We start from the raw sequence: 24,237 nt of genomic DNA, 5'->3' as shown, positions 1-24,237 counted from the left end.
CCCTTCCCCTCTGGGTCCTCAGCGCTTCCCCAACGATCCTCCTTAGCTTGTTGAAGTCAGCCCTCCTAAAGTCTAAATTGCTGCATGGAAAGTTCATTTAAAACATCTACAAAGCATTCAAAGCAGCCTTTGTGCGTGTGAAGTCTGGAACCACTTTATTCTCAGAGCTCAGTGCAGGTTGTTGCTAAGGAGATAGATGTACACTGGGTACTTTCTTAACTACACTATTACTCTTCTCCAATATGTTGCTCTACAGATCTAAATTAGAAGTAATGCAGGATGGAAATGTCTCTTTGTCTTTTGTGGTTGGAGAAACATAACACAAAATGGCAAATATTTTCTTTTACTTTAGACCAGTCTATGTCAACTGACTGAAGGGAGTTGTTCCCAATTTACTCTGGTATAAATAAGCCTCATGTCAGGTCCACACTCATTTCAACAAGCCTGTGCAGTTTTGTCTTTTCAACAAACATATACTCTTGTCAGCAAAGCAGAGAAGAAAATATTTCTCTAGGCTCAAAAATTAGAGACACCAAAGCTTATAAAATATATTCTACTTACTTTCCAATTGCATTAGGCAGTATTGTAAGCTGATTGTCATCTACTTTTAGAGTTGTAAGCCTTTTCAATAATCCTGCAGAACAAAGAGGGACATCTTAAATGGCACACATAGTACAGAAGAGAGATTCTGGTCTTTTTTTAGGGATTTTTACCTGAATGAATTAAATATGTCTAACTTCTAAGTAGTCAGGGGTTGCATACCACACAGGCCACAGGTCTCTGGTCTGCATGTGCCATGGGCACCACCCTCCCTGCTGTACTGCGTGCCCAGGCAAGAGCCCCCACTGCACCGCAGGCCTATGCTGGCACTCCCCACACTGCTGGACTACTGGCCCACACAGCCTCAGCTTTACCCTCAGCTTCCCAAATTGTGCCACACTGCACTGCACTGCACACCACCACCCACTGGGACAGGCACAGAAAGCAGAAGCTGGAGAAGGGAGGGGGAACTCGGAGAGCCCAGCTGCCCTTGCAGTAGGGGATGACAGGAGCACTTGCTGGGCGGGAGCCTGAAGCCTGCAACTTAAACCCTTCTGTGCTGCACACGGTCCAAAATAGAATATTTAAAATAGAGGTGGTAAGAAAACAGCATTAACATCTGTTGAGAAATTCTAACATTTTAAAACATGTTTTTAACCTGAATTAAGATTTAAAAAGTCAACATTTGAAACTTTTTTATATAGAAATTTAAAAAACATTCTGATTAAGAAAAGATGAAGTGATTTATTGAACTGCTTAGTTTAATATTAAAATAATAGTAATAGTACAATATTAAGATAAACAATAATTCTAATGTCCAAGATAGGCTTCATGGAAACAACACACATTAGGAAAGAACATTAGAAATAAAAGCAGAAAGTGGCCTTGACCTCATTTATAAAATCGTTTAGCTAAGTGAAAGAACAATGAGACAAAAAATGTCTGCCTCCATTATTTATGATGACACCCCCATCTAACATGTTGAAGATTTTAATGGAAGAACTAAAAAAGGATTATATTATATAAACATAGCACAACAGTGTGCAAGTATATGAAGAATATAAGTATCAAAGGAACAGTCTTCAAGGATTTTAACCAAGGGTCATCAGATGAAGACTGATTAAAATAATATTAAACTGAATATTAAGAAAACTTTCCTAAGAGTGAGCTCTCGTATGCTGAGATATAGTTTCTGAGATAGGAGATAAAATTAATGGAATAATCTCTAATTGAACAATGTACTCATGAATATGCTGCAGAAAACATTCCTGCAATGGTGGGGTGATTGATGAGACGTTTTAGTCGACATTTTCATCTAAAATTTCTACACATTAAATGCTGTTCCCAGGTTCAGGAATAAAAAAACTGGAGAATTGCTGATGACTTCCACAATAACTTTGGTTTTATCACCCTGATTAGGAGTGGTACTTTTAAACCTTTAAGGGCTTTAAGTGATACATAGATAGAGAGATCTTTAAAGCAATTACACTCAGAAATAATAGGAATCCCAGATAATTGTGAATTCAGTAATCAACTGTGAATTCATCAACATCTCTAAGCATTTGCCTAATACTAAAGCATGGGAATATTCAAGGAAAGTCAAGTTAGTCTCAGCCTTATATATTTTGCTGAATCAGGGCCTGACCTCAAAATAAATTATAGAAATCAAATAAGAAATAATATAAACATAATCTTATTCCATGGCAATTTATTTGTATAATTGCTTCTGAGCTAACCTCAACAGAAGTTTTAAGCTAGTAAGAACACACACTGACTTAACGGGTTAAGCGTTAAGTGTTAAAATTAAGCATGTGCTTCTGCATGTGGTTGAATTGAGACAATACTGATGTTTTCAGTGTTTAAAATAAAATTGCATCTGACATGTCTAATATTGTAATCCCAATTACAAATGTTGATGATGTCAAAAAATAAAAACACTTTCTGCTCTGGCAAACTCAAGCCTGGAGCTTGCTCCCCTCAGAGGAGCTCCAATACCACCCCACCTCCAGTGCAGGCTGGGCAAACCTCAACTCAGAGCTCTCTCCCCTCTCTTTTACCCCCCGCCCTCATCCTGTAGATAGTAATGAAGCTGGAAGGGTGGGGGTGGGCTAGGGCTAGGGGAGACAGGCAGCTCCTCCTGGAATGGTTGGAGGTGGTCACTCTAACTTGTAGCGCTTTCTTTGAAGATCCATGAGTTAGAGTGAGGAGCTGCACATCTGCCAGTGCCCTACATGTATGGGTACCATAGTAATTTGCCTATATGCAAAATACTACAGGCATGTTTATTTCAAAATCAGTGTTTTCAAATTTGCCCCTAACTTCCATGTGCTCAGGGAGATCAGGGTCTGACAGTAAGGAGGGAGAAAGGCTGCAGGGGGAAAAAGTTCAAAGTCAGGTGGCCACCTGACACCCCCAGATTTATTTTTCCTGGTGTGCCAGTGGGACAGGACAAAATCAAGGCAAACCTCCAATAATTAGATTTTATACCTGGAAAGTATGGGAAATCTATAAATTTCCTATATACAGACTCTAATTATTGTGGGTGGGAGGGGGTTGTCTTATATTGAGGGTCATCTTATATTCAAGTAAATACGGTAATTCTATTAGAAAATAATATAGTCAAGACTATTTCTTCTCCAGTCTATTCTTGTGCATCTTCATTGCACAGTGGAGTAGCACCCTTAGGTTCTGAATTATTTAACACATTAAAACAGACTCCTAGGTATATTATGAAATGCACAGAAGACTAATTTAACCAATTTCTGCTTCAATATTGATAAGCATAAGAACTACCAGAACCAGAACATTGAACTCTGTCTTTAATGAGGGAATTCCATAACTAGATTACCACCTGATGCCGACTTTACAACTTGGCTATATCTCTATTTCAGGATAACCTGAAACACAAAGCTAAATATCTCTGAATTCAGCAATAGTTCATATTCAAATCAGGGTCCTAGTTGGTAATTCAGGCTCATCTCCTCTGCACCGTCATAACATACGTTCTTTTATGTTTGATAACTGTAAGATAACGTGCTCTTCTCACCTATAGAATCTGGGAGCTGTTGTAACATGTTAGACGACAAGAGCAGGTCTTCAAGTGCTTCACATCCTGATACGTCCAAGTCAATAGACTCTATCCTGTTTTTTGACATATCTAGGTATACCAGCTGTTTTAACTTCCCTATAGACTTGATAATGCATAGACAGTGTTAGTTGAATACATATTTCACAAGAACTGCTGATGTTAAATAAAAAAATACAGTAACATCACCCATTTATCTTTCAGTATTTCAACATGTATTTTTAAACAGAAATATTTCATTGATGCGGTAATGTTTTGAATAGGAAGCTTACTAACTTCCACATTCAAAACAGTACAAAATTAAGTCCTAAAGTTTAAGACAAAACTGAAAATAGTTAGACTTTTCCAGACATTGTGACAATTTTGAAGCCTAATAAAATGGTGGCTATCACTTAAAATCTGCTATCATTCTAATCAAGTGGAAAAATCACCTATTACTTATTGCATCAGGTATCATATTGTTCACATACAAAATACTAATAATCTTTGCTTAAAATTGTTTTGCAAAGTTCCAAAGGCCCACTCTTTCTTCAACTGGGCATGCTTGAAGAATGAATCTATATTTATGGAAGTTGTTCTTGACTTCACTGATACCAAGTAAGGGTTTCTAGAACTGAACCTTTATTGTCCAAAGAGTATAACATTATGGGTGCTGATCCAAAATATTCATAATTCACCTACTGGATCTTAACTCCAACAATGCAAAATCTGCCCAGATACAATATTTTAGCTCTAGCAATATCATCAATGAGCAATTTGGTAAACCTATGGAATTCTGTAGCCTTCTGAGCTATATCTAAAACTCTGACTAGGATTTAAGAGCAGGCTAAATGGAGATTATGTAGTTTAATCTTCCAAGAAAGCTATAATCCATTAAAAAGCCAACTATACTTTTGACAAAGAGCTTCCCTCACCCCACCCCCCCAAAAAAAAAAAAAAATCACAGCTCACAAATCTAAATGCAGCATTTAGAAAACTAGTTTTGGTGTATTAGAATGGAATTGGCACTTGGTCTTTAAAAAAAATTCCGCACGAAGAAACACAACTGTTGCTTGTGATTCTTCCTAAATTCATTCATATACATGTTGTAAGCGAAACAGTTTTTAATATATCAGAAATGTTGAAATGTTTGGCAAAGATGAACCTAGAGTCCAGTGACAATACTACTGTAGACAAGTTAATAACAGAGCAACTGTAAGATAACAGAGCATAGTACCATTAACTTGAACTAACTTGCAATTACACTGCTTTCAACTGATGCTATAATTTACAGTAGTTACTCTGTTTTTCCTCCTAAGTTAAATGAGGAATACAGTATAAACCCTTATACTTCAAGAAACAAGTCAAACATCAATGCCTTGTTTTAAGAAGAAACTTCACTCATGGACTTCTCTCCAAAGAATGTGGAAGGGCCATGTTGATGCCATTTGCTTTTGAAGTTTTCCTATGCTGAGATTAACAAAGTCTAACCACTGGGAATGGAAATTTGGGAAGGAAAACTGAAAACAAAGAATTCTAGTGTGATAAAATGATAGCCCTGAAAAATAGGACAGTGAGGCAGAGACTGCTGGGACCACTTTTATCCAGGAATCTATGCACAACAGAAATGCTTTTAGAACTTTATTCTGTTAAAATCTGCTTTCTATTGTTATGTTTTCTTTTGTTCTTGGGGAAAAATGTTCTATTATTTTTTCATTAAAAAAAATTAGTGAAAGCTAAAAGCTGGCATTTTCCAAGGCGGTGACTTAGACCTAAAAAGGTTGAGACCATTACTATATGTTCATAGTAAAATGTAACAGAATTTTATGGCTTATTTTTTCTTTTTAGAAGAGATTCAATTCTTTATTGATTAATTTTTAACCAAAACACTGAATAAAATCTGGAAATCCAGTGACTGACTTCAAACTCTGATTTCTTGACTCTGAGGTTTTGTGCATGTGTGCTTTGAAGTCAGCATTCAACAATATTAATATTTCATGTAATTTTTGTCATTGTGAAATCAGCTGGGACCTTATTGGAATAAAAAGAACAGAAACAGTTGATACACTGCATTCACTAAAACTAAATAAGTTATTTGGGAGTCCAATCCTGTGAGCTATTGAGCACATTTATTATAGTAACTTTTAGAAGAATTGAGAAAGCTCAGTAGTAGGTGAAGATCACTTTGAGGGACTGGATCTTACAACACTCATGTGTCTAACCTCTTCTATTCAAGATACACTATAGCCATCCTAAAAAGTCAGTGAGAGTAATAAAGCTCTAATACTTCTGTTACGGATCTCTCCATTGATTTCAGCATTAACACATACTTTAGCTTTACTTTTCTCTAAGTAAACACTTAAAAAAGTAATGGATCTTCAGAGAAAATGTGATCTTTCCACAAGAATATACTCTTCAACATTAGACAAAGACAGTTACAAAGAAAAAGTATCTAGGGTGGCAAGTTGTAGCACCATGCAGCATGATGAAATGTCAAGAATAGAACAGATCTCTCAAGGTCATAATGCAAGTTCAGAGAATGAATTCATCAACATGCAATACTTTCTGAATATATTTCTGAAATTAATATATAACTTTAAAATATTATCTGCAGAAATGGGAAAAAAAATCCAAAGGTGTGTCAAACAAAATATTTAACTGTGCAATCTATCTTGAATAATACGGGATCTTTTCCCTAAACAAAGGGATATTGAAAACTGTATTGCTGATGCTAATAATTAACTAAACTAAAAATAAGACAAAGGCACTGAGGTGAGGTAGTAGTAAATGCCTTCATAAGGATGACACTTTTTCATATTCTCTCTCTGACCAGTGTCACAAACAGATCTGCTATGCATCTATGGATGGGTATCATGGCAATCTTTAAAGACTTTTTTTTTCTAGATACCTGCTTTTTCCCAAGCAGGCTAGGGGTAATTCAAAGTATAATCAAAGTACAAATAATTCCCATTGAATTCCATCAGCAAGGAGTTTCAGGCTTCAGCAGACAATACATATAAGAAGCTGTGGAAGAGCTTCCCTTAGCATACACAAGTAGAAGTTCTAATTGCTGAACTGAAAAAAAAAAATTTTACAGGGTGACCCAAAAAGTTTCATGTGCCCCAAAACATCAATTTTGCCAGGGGTGAATTCAGTGGGGCTGTAATGGCACAGTCATACCCTGTCTTTTGGACCATGCTGCAGAAGCAGCAGCCAGGGACTTATGGTCCACACAGCAGGTAAAAAAATCTAACCCCCTGCTGCTATCAGCACATCCAACCTTCCCTCTACATTCAGTTGGGGACAGCAGCAGTGGTGGGCAGGTGGGGAAGATGAAAATGGATCCCTCCCATTTTCCTTCTCTCCTGCCCACCACTGCTGCTGTCCCCAACTGACCCAGGAGTGGGGGGATCTTCAGGACCACTCATGTCTCACTCCACCTAGACTGCATGGGAGGCTGGGCTCAGACTGGGACATCAACAACAGGGAGGTTTTTCTTCCATGCCTGGTCCTCCCAGGGCATTCTAAGCTAGCTTGGGAGCAGGGCAAGGAGAGGGAACCTGACTGATCCTGCTGCTGCTGTCTTTGGCCAAACCCAGCTCGCTGTGCAGCAACTTCCCACAGCCTGGCTGAAGCAGGACAGGAACAGCAAGGAGAGAAGCAGTGGTGGCAGGTCTCCCTGCATACAGAAGTCTACACAGAGAAACTAAGGGGGAAACGGTAGGGCAGTGAAAGGAACAATCCACTGAGAACGAAGGAGAAGGAGTGGATCCTGAAAGTGGTGGGAAAGGGGTTCTTACCTGCTTTGGGGACTTAAAGATTCCTTTGCTGCTGCTCTCAGTGGGCACTTCTACACAAAAAATGCTTAATGCCCATTGGACTAATTCTACTGTGCATTAGCCCAGCTGGCAAAAAACTACACTAATGCACAGCAGATTAGTCCAATGAGCATTAAGCATCACAAAAAAAACCCCTGTTCATTTGCACTAATGCTTAATGCTCATCGGACTAATCTACTGTGCATGTGATGGATTTGTGAAAACAGGAATATGCTGACAGGACAGAAGGTAGATAGTATGATGACCACAGAGAAGCCAATCAATGATGCCCAGAGATGAAGAGTCATCAGAGTGGGAGAAAGAATACAAAAGGAGGGATTTCAGAGCAGCAAAGGGTCCCCCCGAGAGAGGAAATCAAGGCCTCCATGGACAGAGGTCACACCGCTAGCCCATCTCACCCACCCCACCTGGGGTGGGCCTTAGTTACAGCTGACCCTAGGGATGTGCAGGGCCCACGAACCAGGGCATATCATCCTGTGTGAAGGGAGAGGAGGAGACACAGCCACTGCATGGAGTGGTGGTGCCCTCAGCATGTGCCAATGGCATTTTCCACAGGGCCTGTATGCCACTGTCCACAGGGCCCCACAAAGTGCGGGGCCTGGAGCGGTCACCCCAATTTGCCCCTTTCCCCCACAAGGATGGCTCTGGCCTCGGCCTTTGGCCTTCAGGTTGCTGACATCTGACATTCAAGAAAGAACCTCAGGGTGAAGCTAGCATACTAACCAGATGCATCTTTGCTCTGTTACAGCTCTAGGACTGCTAGATATAGAATTGTTTGCCCTACCTGCATTATTCTTATCTGTATTTTTTCAGAATCTGAAGCTATGAATCAATCTAGTGTCTCAAAACTGCATTTCTTGGTGCTGGCCAAAAAAAATAAATCAGCCAGTTCTGTTATGAAGAACTCCCTGCACATGTAGAATTTTTTTAGACCATTTGGCAGATTTGGACTCTTACTAGACAGAAACAAGTATTTTGTCCATCAAAAGGAACAGCATGGAAGTTTACTCTGGTATTCCAGGAGATGATACAATGAAGAGATTTTCACCCTGACAAAAAAGATTTATGGTAGGGATACCCAGTATATCTGTCAATTCTCCATAGCCTGTCTGCCACAGAAGTTATTTTCAATCTAATCTAATCCAAATGCATCAGTATCCCTTTCTTTTTAATTTGATGGCATAATATTGTATTTGCTCTGGCATTCAGAAATGCATATAGGGTAAAAAAACAACATGACAATTTACAGATGTGTGATCAAGAAATCAGCAAAGTATAACAGAACTAAAAATTCTAAAATAGAGACATACTTTCCCATTTAGATACCAAAAATACACACCAACCACACATTACAAATATAACTAATTATACCTCAAAAGAGATAATTACATAAAAGAAATGTTCATACCCCAGGGAGTATTTGAAGCGAATTATTGTCCATCCACAGTTCCCTTAGATTTTGTATTTGATCTAGAACCTCTGGCTGGGGAAAAATAAACAATATAAACAATACGCTGTTCATTCTGTATTTTTTCTTAAGATGTATCTCTTCATTCTTGATCATCTACATCAGGGGTTTAGATGTAAGAATGTATTAAGCAATATATACACATTCAATTTACATACATTATTGTGGGGGTTTAAAGCTTTTTCAGAGAGCTTTTTAGTAGAGATGCATGCATGCAAAACTTTAGCAGTCCTAAATTATTTTGGCTGATGAAACAGAATTTCTGAGAAAACAGAAACTAAATCAGGATTATAGAGATTTAAGAGTTGTCTTGACCTGGAAGATTGAATATACAATGGAACACACATTAAATGTTGGCATAATAAAGGTCTTAACAACACAATTCTTAACAACACTACACAGTACTGAATTATTTGTAGGATTTAGGGCACTGTTACATGATCTAAATCTCCAAAATTTTCTCTCTCAATAGCTCAAAGTAGCAAACCACCAAAGGGAAAGGGGAAGCGAAAGCCTCTACCTAAAAGGGAAAGCCTCTACCTAAGCCTAAAGCAAAGAAAAGTTTCACAATGACAACTTTAAAGGTTTGCTTCTTTCAAGGCTGTAATGTCAGCAGGTAAGAAAGGCAAGATCCTCTGCCAGAATGCATGTCTGGGCCATGTTCAACTCATTAGTTAAATAAGCTTGTGAAAACCAGCTTTATTATAAGGCATTAGATATTCTCACCATTTAGTATTGAGCAATATTATACTTATTAAACTCAAATTGTTTTCATTGGCTGAATGTCTTTTTTATAGTTAATAATGGATTGTTGATGCAGAAAATTATGTTGCAATAATTTTTATATGCAACTTCAGAACATTTCTGATTTGCCAAAACTCAAAAGTGAAATATTTTAATTCAGCTTGTTTCAGACTGAATCTATATATTTACTCTTGTTCAACTGACCAGAAATATTTCATCCAGAATTAGTCCAACAAAACAATAAATGCCATTTCCCTGACAGCATATCATCTTATGGAAATTATAAACCAGGTCTCTACTCTCTCCTATGGACAAGGCTCCCAGGAAAAAAAAAAACATACCTTTCTTAAAACAGTAAAGATTCCCTTTTGAGCAACCTACGTGGTATATCATGGGAGACGTAGAGTTCCAGGTGCATCACAAAAAGACAGGAATATAGGATGGGGCATAGGCTAGGGAGAAACAGAAACTTTTCTCTTCAAAAGAAAGAGCAGGAAAGGCCTGCTGCAGTGTTCGCTGTGTGCTTAGTAAGGAAGGATTTTCCCTCTGACAAACAGCTTTTGTGGTAGGGTAACCCAGGAGGCTTTACTAAAAAGCTGTTCCAGAACCTTCACTTCTCTGACGGCTATAAGCTTTCTAACTTTGTGGCTAGTTTCTACCCAAATAGTCAATACTGCTTGTTAGCTTGCATCATCTTTACATCTCTCTCACACAATTATAGGAAGCAATCATATCCTATCTCAGATTTTATTTTGCTAGACTAAACAAGCCATGGAGTTTTAGGGTATATCTACACCCTGTTCCTTACCTGGCCTGGCCAGGATGCTTCTAATTGCATTCTACCCACCCATGACATGCCACACCTAGAAATGCAGTGAAACAGCTCCAGGGACGTCCCAAGAAGCCATTCTCAAGTGCCCATAGTTCTTGAGAGCTGCAGTGGGGGGATGCGCTGGTGGGGTTTGTACATATGAGCAGGAGAAAGTAAGTAATATGTGCTCCGGAGTGTCCTTGGTGGAACATAGTGTAAATGAGTTCTTTGCCTCCTCTCATGAGAAAGCCTCTCTACCAACTGAATTTATCTTTCTTCTTCTACTTGGGTATCTAATTTGTACTCTGTTTTAGATGAGAGCTCACCAATGCCTTGTATAATGGCAAAAACATTTTCCTATCTCTATTCCTATACCTTGCCCGATATATCGCAGGATAACATTTGCTTGTTTCACAGCTGTTTCATTTGTGGCTTATCATTATTCTGTGATTAACTACAATCTGAAGGTCTCTCATCTTCTCTGTTATTTCCAGTTCATAGCAGAAATGTGTGTTATTAGTCCGTACATACATGGCCCTACCTTTTATCCTATTTAATTTCATCCCACTTCTGCTGTTCTGATCATTAGGTCATCTCATTCATCCTGAATGATATTCTGACTCTGATGATGCCTTCTAACTTTGTGCCATCAGTAAAATATTGTTAGAACATATTCACATTCTGTTCCAACATCATTATAGAAAATATTAAGTAAGACTCATCCCAAGATTGGTTCTTGAATAACTTCAACCCAGCTCTTCCTCCTTCACACCAACCATTGTCATCTCCCAATTCATGTTACAATTTCTGTACTAATTCTCAACATCTGCCTCATAAATATTTGTTCAGGTGACACTGTATCACATCATTTAATGAAGCCTGATAGGTGAGATCTACTGTATTTCTCTGTCTAGAAAAAGTTTCTCTCTTATCAAAGAAAGATATCAGTTTAGCCAGTACAGTTTACCTTTGGTAAACTCATGTTAATATTTTATCCAGTTTTCCTTATGCCACGGCTAATTATTCTGGCTTGCAATATTTGTTTTATAGCTTTCCACGCCACTGAGGCCAGACACACAGGTCTATATATTTTTGGACCCCTTTTTCCTACTTCTTAAATACAGGTTCCATCTTAGTTATCTTATAGTCATATGTTAGTGCTTCTATTACTAAATGTTAGTGCTAAATTACTACTGGATTTGCAACATCATGTGCTTTTTTTCAAGAATTCTGGGATGGAAGTTATCCAGTTTTCCTGACTCCAGCTCTTTAAGGTGTTTGAGTATTGTTACTACCTTTGATGTGGTAATTTACAGTATTATGTACTTATTACCATTATTCCCATGCTTCAAATCATAATCTTTACTGAATACTGTAAGGAAAAATATTCTGTTATTTTGTAGGCTATACTTAATTACCCCTAATCATGATGCTGGCCTCCCTCAGTGCATGTCAGCCTCATTTCTTCTTTCTTCATTTCTCCTTTATTTTATACTTCTAAGACATAGCTTTCTTTGTTGAACTAGACTCTGCTTATTTCAATTATACACCTTTTTGAGGTGTTTATTCATCCTGTTGGACTCTGAACCACCCTGTCAAGATTTTCCTTTGTTTAGGATGCATATTTTAGGTAGTTTTGCACTTCTGATGTAAAGAAATTCTAACCACCATTTACATTCACATCCCTGAGTTGTTAAGTTTAGTTTGCTTTACTAAAAGTTCTCAACTGTCCTTTCAAAATAGAAAGCATTAGTTTCTGTCCTGCCTGTTTATCTTTCCAATTAACAGAAATTGAATCGACTTATGACCACTTAGTTCAAGGTTATTTTCTATGACCAGCTATTCCATAACACTTTTACCATTGCTCAAAACCTAGTTATTGGTTTAGTGAGGATGTGCTGATTAAACCAATCGGTTATCACACCCAGAACCCTACCATTATTAGTAGCATTTGAACTGTGGTCTGTAGCTAAGCAAGAAAACTTATTTACCCATCTGTATCTGGAGTGCTTGTGAGCATGTCACTGTGGGTGTTTATTTGCATCATGCACCTGATACTAGAATTTTGCCAGGACTGTCAGGTCAGTTGGTGCATGTGCCCAGTCTTTATGCACTGAACCAACCATATATAGATCAGTGTGGGACCAACCACAGTTCTGGTTCATTTCTCTACACTACTTGAATCTGAAGCAGTAGGAAAGTAAAACAAGTACTGAACTGACCACGGGGACAACTCATCTTGAAGAACTCCAGTCATAGAACTAGTAAGTAACTTTTCCTTCTTATTCATGCACTAATTTTTGTCTACACTGTGAGGTGCTTCCATACAGTGTATTATCCAGGATGTGGATACTTAGAATTGTTGTACAACTGAAGGCAGTACTGTCCTGTATTATCTGAAGCAGATGCATATAATACTGCCTAATGCTTAGAGACTGTATGAACAGAGCCCCATGAAGCTACCCTACATATAACAATAATGTGGATATAGTCTAAGCCACATATAGTGGTCTTGTCTGATAATCAGAGGCAAAGATTTTGTAGGGCGATATCATTTATTGGACCAACTGCATAGCTGGGGTACCATTAGAAAAGATTTTGAAGGCAAGACATTCTTCATCAGATCATAATTTGATAATCAGAAAATTGCTCAATATTCATGGTGCGTTGTTAATCCTCTCCCATAGCTGTCAGTGCTATGCTATTAGCAGAGTAGAAGCTGACTAACTCCTGTCAATTTCAGGCCCACTATTCAAGTTTCTGAATAACACTATAATGAGCATTAATGTGGTGCTAAAAGCTGAGAGCAGGATGTTCCTGCATGACTCAGCAAGCAGGCTTAAATTAATTTAATACTGAAATCAGTGGGATCTGGGAAATGGCTAGTGTGCCACTTGTAGGATTTAAATGGTTGCCCATGGGCATCTTAAGTAATTTTTACTGTATATCTGTGGATGCCAGGCTGCATGGCATGGCTTCAAAGTGCCAGAGTGCTGGGTAGTCCATCAACTCCCCCTACACAGGTCCCTTTAATGTCATGTAGCTCTAGCATGCCACATGTTCAAATTAAAGTGTAATATAAATCAGTCAGGAACTCACCCACTAAAGAGGGAGTATACATAGCCTGGGAGCAGGCACAAGCAGCCTGAGGCAGACCTGAATGCATGGCTCAGCTCTGTGCTCAGACTCTCCAGAGACAGAGCTTAGACGTGGTGCTGGGACACTCTTGCAGGCCTTCTACGAGCTACAGGTTCATTCCTAAAGTAATTTACACCATATAATTTCAAGGCCTAGGCAAGTGGGCACAACTTATTTCTCGGCATGTCCAGGATCTCCCAGGAAACGGTATACACATACCTAGGGACCCATTCTCAAAAGTGACTGTGGCCAGATTCTCAAAGGTATTTAAACATCTAATTCTGTCAGGACTTTCAGCTCTTAGGACCCCCACTACAAGTCAGTGGGACCTAAACTCCTTAGATACTCAGGTTGTTTTGAAAATTTTACTTTAGCCAACATGAATTCCATTTTGTGCTAATCACTGTTGTGGGTTTAGAGGTGTAAACACACAGACTGCTCACAATTAACTGATGAAATCACCAAATTAGTTTACAGCAAGGGTGGGCCAAGTCCAGCCCACAGGCCGGATTGACCCACAGTGGACTCCATTTCCCAGCAGCCCTTGCCTACATTGCTGCAGCCAGTTTCTAGGGAGACCGCAGCAGCCCTGGTGTCATGACAGTAAGGGGCCAAGGTTTCTACGGAGACCAGCCCCTGCAGCACTGGCAAGGCGCACGGCGGGGCAGGGAGCTGCTCTGGGATCTTGTGGCAGTGACAGCGTGGTCCAGAGCTGGCGCCTGCACCACCCTGGCTCCAGACCATGCTGTCACCACTGCAACATCCCAGGCTTGGCCATGAAGCAGCTCCCCACCCAGCCGTGCTTTCTGGGGTTGGTCTCCATGGAAACCCTGGCCTCGCACTGTCACAGTGCTGTTGCTGCTGGGGTCTCCGTGGAAAGTGGCCACAGCAACACTCGGACAGGAGCAGCTGGGAAGTGCAGTCTGGCCACTGGCTAGATCCACCATTTTGCCCACCCTTAGTTTACAGCCTGGCAGATCACCAAAAGCTATCAGCTGGTAAAAAAATCCAGTCACTTCCAGCTTTGCCCTGCACTGAAGCAGTATGCTGGAAAGTTAAAGTTCTTGCAGCCCCAGTATCAGTCCTGTTGGTTATGGGAAATTTACTATTTTACTAATAAATCTGTCCAGATCCGTAATATATTTTGAATCAATATTTTAATTCTCCATGCATAAAAATCTCATGCTAAAATGCTATTAAAGCTTTTTCTTACCAGTTCAGAGAATTCATTATTGCCTAGGTCAAGCCTCTCCAGCTGCATCAGTTTGTGCATTGACCTGTAAAAGACAGGGAAAATACCAGAAGTAAGACCTTTTTTTGGACCAAATCCTGCTTTCAGTTATATCTAGGTAAACTTCAAATTATGCCATCAGCTATATAGTTAGGTAAAACAGAAGTGGAATGCCTAATTTTTTAAAAAGTTAAGTCATATCAGTCAAAGGTCTTCAAGCAAAGGAAAAAGTTAACAACTGGTACTTTTACTATAAAAATAACCACATGAAGCTAAATTATATCAAATTAAATGTTGGTATCATTTCATTTATCATTTCATTTTTTCATAAGCAGAATTTTCCAAGAAAAAAAACTTCATTCAAAAGATTTTTTAATGAATAATTTAAAGCTACATTTTGCACAACTCCAATAAATATGTTATTTAAGGAATATAATCATATAGTGCTAAAAACTGCACTTGGTTCTTTACAGGAAAGGTATAAAGATATTTTCCCTCTCCTAGTTGTCTCAATGCGCAGTAGAGTTGATTATGTGAAACACAATTGACCAGAAAGTCAGTTAACTGGAAGGTTTTGTATTACCACAATCATCAGCCCACAATTAGGTTTTGCTTCTTGGGGAGACAACTGTACATTGTTTACTAGCACTTTCAGATTTTAATACATGACACAGTACCATATGCTTATTTCTTGTTCCTTTTTAATATTAGCTGTACAGTATAGTACTTTGCTGTACAGTACAGTTTTAGCACTTTATGTTGTAGTGTTTGACTATCCAGAATGATGGTGACACTAATGATTCTGGATAATTGTTGTTCTACTGTAATTGCAGACATGATTCAACAAAACTAAAATTCACTTGTATGCAGAATCAACAGAAAGACTATGTGCTAATTAAATCTCACTTAAATTAATCTAACATAGGATTCAGCAATTTTTTTAGGTTGCAGGTCAGAGTGACCCAGTCTCGGTCAAAGCCCTGGGTGGGCAGGTGGGTACTAGGATCATTCTTCTGCCATTGCTTTTTTCTGCAGTGGCACATGGGGAGTGCCTGCAGCTGGAGCATGTCCCTGTGGCAGCGTAGGAAAACAGCTGCTGCCAAAATCCACCACAGCTTCATGTCTGTAGGCTGGATCATATGGCTCCATCGACCACAGGGTGCCAACCCCTGATCTAAAATAATGTATAAATCTGATACCAGCCCTTTATTCATGGGCAATTCAAATACTAGGAGGAGAGAGGGAGAGAAAAGATAAAGGATAAAATAGTAAGATTATTAGATTATTTGTTTATGGAACGTTTACAGTTTATGTGCGACGTAAAAATGCCACATTCAATCCACTGAGTGGAATTTATGGCTCCATTCTATACTGCAACAGACCAAAAAAGGTGCAAACAAGGTAAGAAACGTGTTAAATATATGTTATTATGCTTGATCATAAAAGATTCAAAGACTGGGAGATAAATCCTATTTAGACTCATGTCAATGAGAACTTGCCATTCAGTTCAGTGGAGCTAGAATTTCACCCCAGTATTATTTTATATAATACAGACACAACAAATTCATCCTAAGTATAACCTGAATATTAAAGACATTTGAATTGCACCAAAAATGAACAAGGGTAAAGATATTAGATGGTAGGGAAAGGGAGTTTTCAAGATGAGATTGTAAGGGCAGAGGTATAATTCAGGGGCACAGACACAGGAAAATAGATAATCATATCTTAAGAATAAACATTTTTTTGTCAATGGAGGTTATGGAAACTCCTGAGTAATTTGTGAACAGCAGCTGTAGAACAGATGAATACAGTATCCATAAAGCAATTACTGTAAGTTCTTAATTGCAAAAGATGCTCTATTATGGCTTACAAAGGCAACTAGCCTGTAAGCCAGGCCTGTTTAACTCCTCATCTCCTTTACACTCATTATGAAAAGTCTACCTTTGAAATTGTCATGTCTTTCAAATTAAAGAGAGGAAATAAGAAACTTCAGTCACATCACCAATTACTGTTGATTATATGGATTCCGCAGTACAAAAGCAGCTTACATTGCAGATAATTCCATCATTTCGGCACAGAGATATCACTTAACATTCGTAACTCGCAATTGTTTAAACTTAGAGCCCCTCTACATGTGTGGGTAAAGGTGTGATGGGACCTAATGAGTGATCTACATATCATGCCTCCTGCCATGCCACACATGCAGGGGGAGAGCCCATCGTGATTTATTGCCTATGCAGGAGGAGGCTGACCCTGGGCTCCCCATGCACCGGCAAGACATAAGCTCCTGTGGCTAAGAACCCCCTCAGTCGAGTGCCTGCAAGGGTGTCTCGCACATACCTAGGGCTGGCGAATCACAACTGCCATGATTCCCCAGCCCTGGAGGTATCATATATCTCCAGGGACAGCTACATCCCCCAGTTGCTAGGACTCAGCATCCTTGCTGCTAAGACCCAGAGCTCACAGCTGCTGGGACAGAGTCCCCTCAGTTGCAGGACTCCCAGCCCAAACTAGGCATGGTACACTCTTGAGCTAGGGAGATAATTCACAAGACCTGAGATTCAACTGATTTAATCTTTGCAGGTTAGTCTAACTTGGTGAGGTTGTATCACTTTGTAACTACACAGACATCCAAGAAAAGCAGGCACATGCCTACAGTGGCTCAGGCTAGAAGCCAGTGGTACTAAAGCAGCCCTTCCTTCCCTTGTACAGAACCAAGCTGGGGGGGTGGCCCGGCACCCCAGAATGCTCTGATTAGTTCAGCAGGGAATTGATAACAGTATTTATCACCCATAATTCAATGTTTATCACCCCATTAAGAAAACAACAGAGGGACATTACCAGCTACCTGTTGATTCTGCCTACTGATTCAGCATGGACCATAGCCAGCACGTGGTCTGCTAGCTAATACATGGACACCTCTCTGCAAGGTAGAGGGAAGGGGGGAAATTCCTGCTTAGCAGGCAGTGGCAAGGGGGAGGGGAGGAGAGCAGCCTGTAGTCTTGCCAGAGCTACAGCCAGGGAACAGAAGGGAGGGGTCAGCCCTGCTGTGGAGCAGAGAGCCCACCCAGCCCAGAGAGCACACTGCATAAACTAGTTTGACCGAAATCAGTTAAGTCGGATACTACATTCAACCAAGTTTATCTCAAACCAGTTTCAGCCATTTTCACACTGGTTTATGTGCACTGAACATCTGTTCTGTTACAGGTTTAACCAGTTTCTGATCACTTAAACCAGTTTGTGTAATGTCTGTCCCTAGTCCTGTGATTAAGAACCCCGTCATCTGACAGGGCTTCCAGCTTTAGGGGATAACCTGTTACATGTGCAAATTAAAGCTCAATAGGAACAAGCTACAAAGTTCATATACTTTTTTTAGGTCTCACTTTATAGCTAGTTGGATAGTTTTATGGCATGATAAGTACTTTACCTGAACAATTAACCATTTAATTGCACGAGACCATTTAATTGCATGAGTAAGGTGTAGAGGGGGCCTAAGGGTAACAATTTAGAGCTTGATGTAATGTTCACTTCCATCAATTGTAGTTTGTCTGTTGGCTTCAATAGGCTTTCAATCAATCCAATACATTTGTCCAAATGAAGAAGAGATAAAGCATAAGTTAGAACCAATGATGTGCATGCTGCAAATTATGATTATGTTAGCTTTGTTATGTATTATTTGGCTCTTAAGGACTTGTCTGGTAGTCAAAACATAACGTCAGAAGTTCTAACTGAAACATCACAAAGTAAACACTATGCTCTTATTTTAAATTTAAATTTATTCCTCATTGTTATGGTATTTGCCTTTTAAAGTTACTAAATGGTGTCCAATCCTATTATAGCCTATATTTTATAATAATAAATGTTTTGAGGTTATGGAATTTAAGATAATGAGGTCCATACGTATTGGTAAAGAAGTTTATTTTTGAAAGATTTTTTTTTTTTTATGTGATCAGATAGCCGAATTCACTCTAAAGCCTCCCTACCCTTTTTACCCTCCAGAAACAACATAACTCAGAAACAACAAGCTGGATTATGTTTCTCCTTGGTCATTAGGAGTTTGGATCAATTACAAAAAAACTGAAGATACTTGAGTTGCTCAGTGCAAATGAGGTAGAAATTGGTCCTGTGATCAATTTCAGATTATTAATATTGATAATGCTTAACTTGAAGAACTGGCATTTAAAAATATATTTTACTTGAAAACTGAGCACACTGATGTTAAAAAGGGGGAGACAAATATGGAACTCAACAAAAACTTTGATTTTGTTTTTTTAAACAGTCACTGCACAGAGCAGATCTGCACTTTCAGCAGATGTTTGTTACCCCAACAGTGGAAAGCAAAGACATAATTATTGATGAATTGCAAAGCTCTGTTGCATCAAAGGTATCCAGGTTGTAGCCGTATGGATACCTGACACATGAAAGATATCAAAGTTTAGCTGATTTTTTAAAAGTAATATTAATAATTTTACAATGAGGAAGCAAGTTTGACCACCTGAAACCTGAGACCCTGCTCCTGCTTTTGTTCAAGGTAATTTGTATGATCACAGAGCCTCGTCATCACAGAGCTCAGAGACACCTTACACCACATAAGAAATTTCTGCCCAAAAGGGAATTCCATCCTTTTACTCCTTTGTGAATTATGAAACACCAGAACCAGAAGGAAATACATCCTGCTTATCACCAAACAACTTTGAGGTAGACAGACTATTCCAACTTCTCTGAGCCTAATCTGCTTACAAAATGAACTGTTCCAAACACACTTTCGACTCTCCTTTGAAATATGAACTTCAACTCTCTTATGAAATATGAACTTTCATTTCTACCCAGGAGATGTTTTACAATCTTTTCGTCTATGCCTGAAGAAAGGTGCTTGTGCCCAAAAACTTGCAATTAAAGAAATTTTTTTTGCAAAAGTCTAGTTGGTCTAATAAAAGATATTACCTCTACCATGAGTTCTGATTCTTGTAGCATCAACGGCATTCTGAACATGTGAGTAAAATATTTATTTCTATCTTGCACCAAGGTATGTACAATTATTTCTCAAGTTCTAATCATCATACAGTACTTGATCCATCTATGTCTATTAAGCCTGAAGAAAAAATAATGGTATTCCCATGCACTTTTGGAAAAGACTTTTGACACCCTCTCCTAAACTAGAGATACAAGAGATTTGGCTGAATTTACATATTTGTAAAATGTTAAATGTCATTAGAAATAGAGAAAGATCCTAGTCTTAATGTTTCAACTGGGTAAAGTCAAGCAGTTTCATCTTCCTGAGACTGCAAGAATCTTGAACTGTAACTCAAACTCAGTTCTTGCTCATTAAAATGGTAAATAATTCATTTTAAAATAAAAATGTATTTCCATCCCACACAAATCTAATTTTATCTTACTGATCATTATTGTAAATATTACTACTCATAATTACTGAGTTGAAAAAAGAATTTGTATGCATTAAGAATTATATTTAGGCATCAGGCTATATTTAGAAAACCTCTCTCAGGGTTGTGCCTTAAAGGTCAATCCACCTAAATGAATGGATTCCAAACTATAAATGTCCTCTAATATTTTGGGGCTTTGATTCCAACTCAGCTCTTCACAATTTCACTGCCACTATCCCTATGTGTCCTTCGCAGGTTGAGAGCAATGCCTTTTCTTCACTTTTTATTTCTCTTTCAGTATCCAGCATATCAAAATATATGAATGACTATCTCGCATGTCTCATTTTATAAATACCTGAAAACTACTGAAAAATTCAATCTGTTTCAGAATTAAAGAGAAAGAGAGACAGATTAGGGCAAAGTGTGTGTATAAATCATAACTGAATTGTTAAACGCATTCTAGGAAAAAAAACATACATCTCAACTTCCTTAATCTTTCCAAAGCATCAAAAACATTTGGGTCAGTCAACAAGAGTGAGATTTAGATCTAAATTTCTGGATTATAGTTCTACGGTTTTAGCTTCAGACAACATCTAATTATTTTTACTTCTACGAAGGAATACCAGAAAAATGCTACCTGGCAAAGTAAATGTAGAAATATTTAAAATGATCAAAATATACAAATCAAATTGGTATAATGTTCAAGTTGAGTTGTATTCCAACCTTGCATAAAACACTACTTGTAGGTATTATCTGCATTAATTACAACATTTAAGTGAAGTTATAATTGTTTCCCCATTGACTTCATATTTGATCCTAAAGAGTGCTATTAGAGACTATTTTTAAATTTCAGTGCATAATGCATAGTTTTTTCAAGGTCAGTAGCAACTATGTAACAAAGCTTTAATAACCAATATGATTTATACTTGGGGATATTTTCAGAATCATGAGGCTATGGACAGGCATTACATTTCTGGCAAAAAATATACTATTTTAGTGCTGCAAAAATAAAGTGTACAGGCTTTCAAGAGATTTTCATTGAAAAAACATAGCCTTTTCACAAAAAAAAGATTAGTTCTTTACAATAGCAACTTCTTGGCAGAGTGATTATTTCCAGTGCCACATGTAATACCTGTCCAGTTACATGGAATGCCACAGGGCACGCATCGCAGGAGGCTATGCTCCTCACTTTCTCCCCCACAACTTCATGAAGCTTGTCTGGCATCTCAAACTCTACAGACTGTCATGTGGTTGCATTGCTCAGCCTGGTCTTTCTTTATGCACAAGATAAAGGTCTTCCTGTCCAAGCAACCACCTCCCAGGCTATCTTACCTTGACAAAAAATATCTGTTATCTGTTGCATCAGTATCTCTGGCCATTTGTAGATGACACTTTTTAGTGGGTTTAAAGTGGGTTAAATGCCTTTTGCATGGCCTTAATGGCATTGCTGTTTGCACATTTGACAGTGTATTGTGCATTCATTCCAGCTACTGTAGCACATTCAGCAGCATAATAATGCACCATAAATGACTTTGGGATGCAGCAAATGACTTTGGGGTGCTGCAAAGTAAAACACCTCTCAGGAGTTTTACTTTCCTACCCTACAGCTATGGAGGAAAGCACCAGACTCCGTGTGGCTCAGGGCCTGTGCAGGCAGACTATGCAGGCAGCCCAGCAGCAGCCTGGGAAGGCAGGCTCCACAGAAGGAAAAATAAATAAATAAATAAATTGGTGAGCCTGATCTTTCCCACCCCCCAGACTCTGTCTGCCTGCATGAGCTGCGCAGGGCCCCGGTGGTTCCTCTGCGGTTGCAGTGCCCCCCAGGACCACCTTAGCCAGGTGCCTGCAGGCAAGTGCCACCTGGTGTGGGGGCACTGCTGCCACCGAGGGAGCACCAGCCCCCCCTGCAGCTCAGGGACCACTCTCCCCACTGGTAGATCGCTCTCCCCTTCCTGCTGCTGGAGAGGCAGGTAAGGATCAGGCTCTGACACAGGTGTACTTAGCCCTAAATTGAAGTGGTGTTTTAAAAAAAACACTGCTTCAGTTTAGAGAGAATTAACCCCCCCTGTCATCTACAAATCCCCTCTGGCATTTGTAAGCCAGGCTGGAAGAAAGGCATGAAGTAGGGGCCTGTTTCTGCCCAGTTTTGATCTGGGGACACTTTTGAGGCAAACACAGTAGCTGTTACACTATAGAAACTGAAGGTACCAAAACAAATCAGGTCACTTGTCAAGAACTCAAGGGTTGAACTTGTGTTTGGGTTCTTCCAAAGTTGGTTCTCAGCTTCTACAAATGGCAAATGCTGTGGATGGGGAGAAGGGGAGACTCCTCAATGCCTCTCCTGAAGTCAATATCAGAGCGTGGCAGGGCAGCAGCATGACCAGGAGGTGTGTGTGTGGTTATTTGGTGCAGAGATTGGTAGTTGCAGTTCATCAAGGCCATGCCCCTGCAGGGAGTCCCTACAAGAAATGCGCTCCTGAAGTGAAGCCATCAGCAGAACCCTTTGCCTCTGCAAATAACCTCTTGTTAGTTGACAAGGTAGGTAAATAATAGTGCCAGGACCCACCAAATGGCCAGGGATATCTCATGCTACCATGGAGTTACCTATACTGAACTGGATGGTGAACTGGAGACTGGGTGGCCAGGGCTTTGGTCATATCCACAGGGCCATACATGAACCAGCTGCAGAGAAGCTGAAAAATCTATCCAGAAGTGGTGGCAGGTTTTGACTCTGTGCTGGCAAGAATATGGCATATAGTAGAATATGGCCTGCCTCACTGAACTTAAAGAAATTCCAGTTCTTCTCTGCATTCATTTCCCAGAGCCCCTCTTTCTAGATTACTTTACCAAATTGGTTTCCTTTGTTTGTCAAAAATTGTACTTTGGAAATAACAACAATATAAAACTTAAGTATAGATCTACTTTGTTTGTCTCCCCATTTATCTGAAAGTGAATCAACTCATGACTAAGGTTATCTTCCTCATAACTGTCCCAAACCAAGTCAAAATAGAGTCATCTGAACCAGAAGCCACAGTGGGTAGAGAGCAGGGATACAGCAGGGCTGGAAGTAAAATTAATGAGTCTCTTGGCCAGTGTAAACTTTAAACTTATGTACAGTGGCTCTGCAATCCTAGGATGATAGGGAATGTGGAGTCTTTGGTGGATATGGTACCCTAGGCAGCCAGCCAACTGGGGCTTTCCTTGGCATTTAGTGATCCTCAGGAACCTCCACAGACAAGGGCCCATGCAGAGCATGATGGGATCTCTACACACCAGCCCCTGGTCTATGGAATGCCAGTAATACAAATTCTCACCCTGCTCTGTGGAGCATGACTGGCCATTTCATGGTGCATTTCTCACCAAGTGTTCATAGTGTTGCAAACTTCTGGAAATTCTTACAACTGCAAATGAATGCCTGTTCATACCCTTAAATGCACAAACCCTGCTAATAATAATGGATATTTCCAGTCTTATCTGCCATGCAGGAAACATTATGGATGGCCAAATTAGAAATGATAAAAGTCATACTGGATAATGCTCTATCCTGTCTAGCAGCTTCTGGCTGCTTATGGTGTAAGAACTGAAGCCAGCAATGAAAGTGACTTTATCACTATTCCATTACCATTTAAAATATGGAAATTGACTTTGTGATTAAAGACAGTTAAAAGTATTGTTAGATGTTTATTAAAATCACCTTATCTTTAAGTTCTTCTAAAATGGGAATTGTATTCAATTTCTCAAAAAGTGCTTTATAAATGCTGTTGTCGTTTTCATTCTCTAGTACAACTTCAAGCATCAAATGTGAGGTTCATAAATGTGTGAGGGACAGATGTGAACATTTTCATACTGCTCTGCCTGAAGACAGATGCATGTTTCTGTAATATACAAGAGAGGCAAGGATTTCTTAAGGTGTTATCTTTTATTGGACCAATTGTATAGTTTGGATAGAGTTAAACAAGCTTTCAAATGCAAGGCATTCTTCATCAGGTCTGTCACACCTGACAAAGAATGTGTTGCA

The 24,237-nt window shown here is 39.2% G+C and overlaps 1 protein-coding gene across 3 annotated transcripts in view; it reads right to left on the bottom strand.

Moving 5' to 3' along the window:
- LRRC7 (leucine rich repeat containing 7) overlaps positions 1–24,237 on the bottom strand; it is a 220,369-nt gene that overhangs the window by 102,767 nt on the left and 93,365 nt on the right. For all 3 annotated transcript variants that reach the window (XM_019531612.1, XM_019531613.1, XM_019531611.1), the window contains exons 6-9: positions 14,818–14,881; positions 8,852–8,926; positions 3,587–3,731; positions 562–634 (exon numbers count right to left, since the gene is read on the bottom strand). In XM_019531612.1, the coding sequence (XP_019387157.1) occupies positions 562–634; positions 3,587–3,731; positions 8,852–8,926; positions 14,818–14,881 (357 nt within the window). The remainder of the gene's footprint in view (positions 1–561; positions 635–3,586; positions 3,732–8,851; positions 8,927–14,817; positions 14,882–24,237) is intronic.

Source organism: Crocodylus porosus, unplaced genomic scaffold (genome assembly GCF_001723895.1).
Source record: "Crocodylus porosus isolate Cpor-Errol unplaced genomic scaffold, CroPor_comp1, whole genome shotgun sequence".
Lineage (NCBI taxonomy): Eukaryota > Metazoa > Chordata > Crocodylia > Crocodylidae > Crocodylus > Crocodylus porosus.
This window is presented reverse-complemented; position numbering and strand designations above follow the sequence as displayed.